Raw genomic sequence first — 8,209 nt, 5'->3', positions numbered from 1 at the left:
ATTGGGTAGCCTGGCATATAAAAGAGGGCGACAACATGACGGTAATGTAATGTATGTGTAGATAGTGAGTAATTGAACTGCAGTCAGAAGTATTGTTGACGTTCGTTGATAGAGCGATTGTTGAAAATAAGTGTATCGTAAAGTTGTATTCGGAAAGAATAAACCAGTTTTATTAAGTAAGGACTTGTGTCGCTAAAGTTTCGTCGGAACGAAGTAACGGAAAGTTAATTAACAAACGGAGACGTAACAGTGTCAAAGCCAAACCAAATCAAAGTTAAAACAGCAGTGACTATGTTGTACCATCATCATCAGTTGAACAGTGGAGCTTCTGTGGCTGTGAAAGTTTGGTTCTGTCAGTCTTAAAGATAAATGCCACATTGTCAGTTTATGGGGTTCAACGTTCAACCATAGACTGGTTCTTTTGTACTTGAATGAACTATATAACGTATGCTTTGCAAATCTATGCTGCTTGTGTGATGCAAACTATAAGTTTAATGACAACGTCATCAGTAAAAAACAATGATTTATTATCATTGATTTAGTCTTACGGTGGCTACTTACCTAGAAAACAGGAAAGTCAGTATACGCCAACTTACAGTGTAAAAGGCTGGGAAAGGACAGGGAAACTGACATAAAAGGCTGAAAATATGGAAAACTGTCCATAAAGAGATTTCAGCCGATCTACGGTACGGTTGAAAATAAATGTGTGCTCTGAAATATAGCTATTGAAGTATATTTATTTACAATGTAATTTAAAAAGTTAATATTGTATGAAGCGGTTCGTGAAATTTTGGGATCGAAACTGGCTGTTCTTCATTTGGAAAAAGTCTGGGAACTTCTGCTTTAAACAGTTCACTGATACCGATAGGTATTTATTTTTTCTTTGTACTCTTGTATTGCATTTTAAGAATAATGTTCATATAAAGTGTCGTTATGACAGCGAAAATTCAATGGATGAGAGAGGCATTTGTAATAGCCACCATGTAGATGGTATTCCTAATTGATGAAACAGTGCACTCTTTTTTATGTAGAAAAGTAAGAAAAATATATTTAATTAGCCAGGCCGATTTTGAGTTTCGCTCTGAGTACATAGCTTACTTTGATTAAAAGTTATTGTTATGTAGATATCTCTGTAATTCGGTTCGACATGTTTATTTAAGTTATCTAATTTTAATCGTAAGCTTTGTTATTTTGATGGATCTCCAGAGTCATTAAGCGTTTTCTCTCTCTCTCTTTTTTCATCTCTGAAAATTAAAATAGGCGTTTTATTGGATTTACTTTATGTGCTTTTTCTGTTTTTTTTTTAATAATCGTTATTTTGTTTGTCCTTAATTAGTGTCTTTATTAATATTAACGTCCTCTCAGAGCGAAACTAAACTTCAACTATGTCACATTATTAGATTATAGACAACTATATAAAATCAAGTTTAGTGTTATAGAGCTCCAACAAATATCTTTTTAATATGAACATAATCCTCGCTCCATTCTAACAGAGCTGCACATAAGATGTAACTTTTGACAGCAAATTAGCCTAAATACACCAGTTAGGTTATATTGTAGGGTGGGCGTGGTCTTGTGGTTCGTATGATTTGAAGGCCCGAGGTTAATATGTCTCTGAACACATCTGCACATTCAGCCTAGTATGGGAATGTTATTACTATGACAGTCTAAGGCATCGACTAATTAGGATGGCTGTGCCTGAACCTGATCACGTAAGGTACCATTCTAGTAGAAAATACCAAACATAGATTACAAGTCCAAAATTAGAAAATTAATTTCTATCATAGAAAAAGCGATTTTTTTTTCTATCACCTTTTTAAGGTTTTCATCGGATATAGTATGAATTATCAATTGATGGTACTCGCTTAATTTAAATGTCTGACGAATGCAACTGTATCCTGTTTCTCATTTCCATGGTGTATTCAAACTTTTAACATGAAAATTATTTATTTTATCTAATTAGGTCTTTTTTTTTCTTTCTGAAAGTTAGAGAAACCCTAAAAAACACACACACACAAAAGGAACATCTACATAATAGTTTACTTTTCTGTATTTGTCTATTACAAAATATTTATATAACAGTAATAAGAACTCGTTTTTCAATACTTCGATTCACAGCTTTATAAGGACTTACCATTTGTTCAGTTGGACCACCTTTAGCTGCAGACATAGCTTGGAATCTGTGTGGAATATAGAGCCGGATTGAAGGGTTGGCAGATGGATGCAATTGGCCTGGTCCTTCCGGATCGAAGCCCCCCGACTAAAAGAATAATCAAAAATGGGATATCTCATTTAAAAACATATGTTAGAAACTGCTGTGACATCAGCAATTGTAGTCGTTGCGTACAAACGTGTTATATTTTATAATATAACACGTTCTTTCATAAATATTTGCTTAGTTATTTAACAAAAACATTCGTTATAATAATATTTACTGCAAAAACTCGTCACCAGGAACGTCGAGAGCCAGCACGGGCCCCGGGGCAAACATCCTCGTCGGGCCCCCTTTCTCTCTCTCTCTTTTTTAACATTTTCAAGAATTTATTAAAAAGAAGATCCTAAATTAGAACAGCAACGAGCTCATAAACCAGACAAAATCATAGTAGCAGCCGTTTTTACCTCACAGTATAAGCGTCAAAACGTTAATAAAGTAACAACAAATATCTATTAAATCTATAACGTAACAAATACATATTAATTATTACTCAAATTATTATTTCAGTCGTTCTTAATGTATCAAGCATCTATATGCAAAGAAAAGCCAAAAACTATGGTTTTTATCACTAAATGAAGATATAGCCTAAAGATGCTTTGCGGGCTTTACGGCATAACCAGGTTTTATTCGCCCGGGCCCTTGAGCAGTTGCCCACCCCACCCCACTGTCGGCTGGCCTGCACGTCACTATGTTATAAATATTATAATTTTGTATACTACCTGACCACCGCTTGTGTTTGTGTGATGCTCAAACTGTAGTTATTAAATAGTATTGACTTGTATATGAAGTTCAGTTCTGAGCCCTGTTGGCATAAACTTTACAAAATGCCAAAAAAACGTATTTTATTGGATTTTAGCTAGTTTGTTAAGGGTTGCATTTGGTTCACAAATGTTAGCAGAGAATTTCGATTGCCGATTTTGACATCAGTTGACGCACAGTCTGACACAGTTTTGAATTTGTTCAAGAGTATTTTCCTTCAGTTAGCCACCAGTGGATAGCTGCCATCTGTATATACCAATTTGACTTTTACTATTGAGAGGGAATGATAATAGATGTCATTGAACAGTTGAACAAACATAAAGCATAATATTGTAATCAGCATGATCCCGCTTCCAAACCAATATGTTTCAAATTTACTGTGATATTACTACCTCTCGGCCATATTCCTTGGTTAATACTCATTAAAAATCAACCCAGTTAGCGTCTTTGGGATTAACTTGTACTATCCAGTCGCAACTGTAATCTTTGCTGACATCCTTCAACTAATTGCAGATCATATCTCCAGTGGTAAAAGTACCAGATGTAGGGCCTTTTCTTGTTGTGGTTTAAAATATAATGAGTGTTGTTGTTGTTTCGATAAATGTTAATGTTTCGTGGACATCTAGATCGGGATCTGGAAGAGTCATGTTCATTAAAGACCTCTCTCTCCATACTTTGCTGATGTTATAATTCCTTGTGAAGAAATTTCAGCCATTTGATTGACTGCTAAATATTACATGTGAGGGTTACATATTTCTTAACAGTCTTATTAAATACAATAAGTTCTGTAAAGACTATGCCCATTCATATGCCACGTGTAGCGTTTTTATTACTATATACTTTTCCTAGTTTGGAGTGTTTAGTCCTACATATTTCGGACTGTTCTATAAGTCACAACACATTCACTTGTTTAGTGTATCATGAGAGTATTGTACATATAATACCCTCTTTTAATATTCTACCCAAATTATATAGGACTTAGAAGTCTAGCACTAGGTGGCTTATTGCTATATTTACTGTAGATATTAAATTGGGACATAGTTTCATCATGTATGATATAGCAGTCTAAAGAACATAGTAAATCTTCTTGTTGAAATTTTTCTGAAACTAGTTGATCGAACTGTCTAAATTTGTGTACTTATGTAGAAAGACTATACTTGTGTTGTTGTTTTTTGGTACATTGTATGGTGATATATGGACTGAGTTTTGTATTGTTTGTAATTTATGTTTCACATGTGTAGATGAGATGTTTACCCATTATGGACAGGCGTATTCAACTACCGGTCATGTGTATTGTTTGTAGGTTTTTATGGTGTTCTGTCATATTGTTTCTGGGTTATTTCCTAACAGACACCTAGCATAGTTCGCTCATTGCCAAATTTTATTTCTGCTTTGCTTGATATGAGGTTGCCAGGTTAATATCGAGTCATATGTGATGCTTAAAAATTTTGCTGATGTAGCAGTCTGGAATAGAGTTCCATGTAAAGGCATCTCTGGTGGGTGTCTCTGTGCCTTAATTGATTTTGAGAATAGGATTACATGTGTTTGCGGAATAATTATTTTAATTTATACTTTTTACAATATTCGACTATCATAGAGTTAGTATACTCTATATGTAGGAATGGCCAAGGTACTCGATAGGCATTATACAAATATGCACACTAAAAATTAACAATGATTTTAAAAGATGATTGCCACTCTCTTGCATTTGTTTCTCTACCTAACAAGCCAAAAAACCAGGCAAGAAACCATCACTAAGACAACAAACCAGAAAGTGACCAACCCAACAAATTTTTCATCTTTCTTCTCCTTGTTTCAGTCGAGATAGCTCTACAGCTACTTTATCACTAATGTGAGTTTAAACCTAAATCCACTCTATGTGTTTGTGGGCAGTGCATGATGTCATCGCTTAGCCGTAATAACCTATAAATTTGATTCCCATTGTCTGCTTATCTTTGAAATTAAACCCGTGTTTTCTTTCAACATACTGAATCGATTCGTCAACATCCATTTTGTGAACACTAATGCCAGAAATCAACACTGGATGCACACAATCTATAGTTCTTCCATGGTTTTTATTGGTAGTGAGATAAAGTAGGCTAAATTATTCAAGATATGGTATATAATGACTGGATTATTCTAGTTAACAACCTGTGGAACGTGAATAATTAGGGTCTGACTTATTCATCTTTTACATATTTATTAATTAGCAAACACATATACTCAATAATAAATGAATATCCTTGTGACAGTGATACAAACTAAGCATCTGTGGACCTTACTTCTGATTGATTGGATGATGACTGGATTCTGTCCTGTTCTTTGGACTGTGACATTAGATTTGCAGAATTCACATGTTTGACTAAATCTTGATGTCATCGCAGTACAGAAGCACCAAGAATGTTTTATGGAACTTAGTTGAAGATTTCTTGCTTCTAATAAAGTTCTCTTTATTAGTTCTACATTTTCTTTAATATTGCTATTCATCACATTCCTGGCAGTATGAAATTGACATTATTTTATAAGTTTAGTTTGAATGTTCCTGTAATAGATTGTACAGTTTAATCCAGGACCAAAATATATTGTGGAGCAGTAAATATGACCTTAGGAAGCACAGTAAGATTTGTACAGTCATTCATACTGATGCTTCCTCAAAATTTAAGTGAACACCAAACAGCATATATAAATATGAAATAGAGCTACTTTATTTACAGGATGGGTAGCATGTTCAAAATATATATGATTCCCAGTTTTCCCTGAAGAAGAAAGGTCCACCTTTTGAAAGTGCTTGGGTTATAGGGTTTTTATCATGTATGGAGAAAGAGAGATGCATTAAAACCTTCCCAAATCAATTAATCCTTTAACATTGCCTCAGAATCATTAGTTCATGATAGAGAAAAACCATTTCTTCTGGGAGGCTTTTCTCTCCCCACACAACCCCTTATAAAAAGGTCTGTGTTATCTTTTTTTTTTATCAAAGTATCTTATGAAATATCATGTATTTCTTACACTTCAGCGAATCTTATCTGAATTATTAGACTCCATTCTTTACATCCTGCTTTCTCTCACATATTATGGAATTTACACAGGAACTGTACACCTATATTTAACTTACGCTACTAAATTTTTATATATATTTGTTGTATATGTTATTCATAAAACCCTTAATTGTTCAATTTTCCCAGGTCACTGCAAAATCTAAAAAAAAATTGTTAGCATGAAATAATTTGTGAGAGTAAGCTGTTTTGTTTCAGCTGTAAAAACATGTATTATGAGTGTTATTTTATGTCCATTAACATGCATGTAAACATGTGAAAGTGAAAGATATATAATATTTCTTGATGAACAAGATTAAATAGTTTACTCACTATAAATATCTTGACATTAACAATACAGTAAAGTATAATCTCAAATGAATAGTGAACTGTTAAGAATGTATAGTTGTTTGAAGCCTATTTCATTGTACCATTTAATGAAATTATGCTATTTCTACTATAAAAACTAAAGAAAAGGACTCGCCTAGGAATCTGAAGTAAAACCTCTTACTTGTTTAACATTATATAAATAATGTCAGTGATTGTATTTTGCTTCTCCTTTTTTTCTTTTGTTGAAAAATATTAACAATTATTCGGATAAAAATCTTAAGATTAATTTCCTTATTTTCAGAGTTAAATTTGGTGTCCTGTTGGACCAAGTTTGTAAAGATGATATTCCTGGTCCACTTTTGGTGAGTAGAATTGCTCTTATTAAATTCAGGAGCTTTAATTATTAATATAATCAAGTGTGCAAAATTCTCCATTTGTTAACACTTACGACATGATATATTTACATTAGCTTTAATGTTTGTCTATAAGCGACATACTACAAAAATATTATACTTGAAAAATGTATTGTTACGTCTCTAGTCATCATTTAATTTTCCGTAAAAATTTCTTTCCGATCAAACTTTAGCGACACAAGTCCTTTCTTAAATAAAACTGGTTTATTCTTTCTGAATACAACTTTGCTATACACTTAATTTCCACAGCGGCGATATAAAAAACACTATAATTCACAACAAACGTCTCACGTGCTCGACTCAACTGTCAATTACACATTGGTGCCGTCACGTCTTGACCGTTTTATATGTATAAGAATACCGAATTTAGTAACCTCTCGAGGTTTCATGAACGTTCTAGAAGTGCATGACGTGTTACTAGCGTCATGTGACCTCCGCTGTCATAACACTGCCCCTTCCTTAGTATTGTTCGGGACAAACAATAGCCACTTACAATAAACAATTAACAATAACTTAATTAAATGTACAGAATTTACAAACACAAAATTACAATTCAACAAGGTCTCTTAATTTTACGGGACGTATCTTCTTCCCTACTGGTCTCCGTCTCGTTAAGCAGACTTCATGTGGGGTTCATTTGCTTCATCAGGAAATGTCCTATCATCGGTAACAGTCACATCAGTGGTAGTAACTTCATCAAGGGCTTCACTGTTTCCCTTCTCAAAACTGAGTAGAGTTTCTTTCTCGACAGTGGCTTTTTCAGGTGAAACGTCTTCAGCAGCATCATTTGTTCTGTTGTTCACTTCGTCCCAACTGAAATGTCCTGGACTGTGATAACGCCAAAGCCTGTTGGCATACACCACCTTTGGCTTACCTCGCCAACCACATTTTATCCGGAAAGTCACGTCTGAGAGACGATCCACTATGTCATATGGGCTTTCCCATGGAGAAGACAACTTAGGATATTTCCCTTTGGTCTTCCTGGGATTATAGAACCACACCTTGTCTCCTGGTACAAAACTGACTTCAGTAGATCTCTTATCATACGATAACTTCATCGAATCAGCAGACGTTTTCAAGTTTGAATGCACTTGATGATGAATATCATCCATCATTTCCGATAACACTTTCACAAACTCTGACACATTTTCAGGCAACTCTTCATAAGGTGGGCATCCTATTAACAGATCCACTGGCAACCGAAGTTCCCGACCAAACATCAACTTTGCTGGAGTGTATCCAGTGGCTTCATGCTCTGCTGTCCTATAGGCCATCAACAGTGGAGGGAGTAAAACATCCCAGTCATCTTGGCTTCAGCTTGATGGCACCTGGTTAGTTCAACCTCTCTCTCTTTTGCAGCAATGTCTGCAGTCATTTTTGTAGGATCTTCGGTTCTGTCCATCGGCATTATCATGAGATTTTCTCTCTATATATTCAATATCATAATTATACTGGTA

At 34.4% G+C, this 8,209-nt stretch overlaps 1 protein-coding gene across 5 annotated transcripts in view; it reads left to right on the top strand.

Moving 5' to 3' along the window:
- The window catches only part of LOC106467480, a 144,928-nt gene that overhangs the window by 50,567 nt on the left and 86,152 nt on the right, over positions 1–8,209 (top strand). For all 5 annotated transcript variants that reach the window (XM_022395676.1, XM_022395674.1, XM_022395678.1 and 2 more), the window contains one exon: positions 6,641–6,701. In XM_022395676.1, coding sequence (XP_022251384.1) covers positions 6,641–6,701 — 61 coding nt within the window. The remainder of the gene's footprint in view (positions 1–6,640; positions 6,702–8,209) is intronic.

This window comes from Limulus polyphemus, unplaced genomic scaffold (genome assembly GCF_000517525.1).
Source record: "Limulus polyphemus unplaced genomic scaffold, Limulus_polyphemus-2.1.2 Scaffold2628, whole genome shotgun sequence".
Lineage (NCBI taxonomy): Eukaryota > Metazoa > Arthropoda > Merostomata > Xiphosura > Limulidae > Limulus > Limulus polyphemus.
The sequence above is the reverse complement of the archived record's forward strand: the minus strand, read 5'-3'. Positions and strand labels throughout refer to the sequence as shown.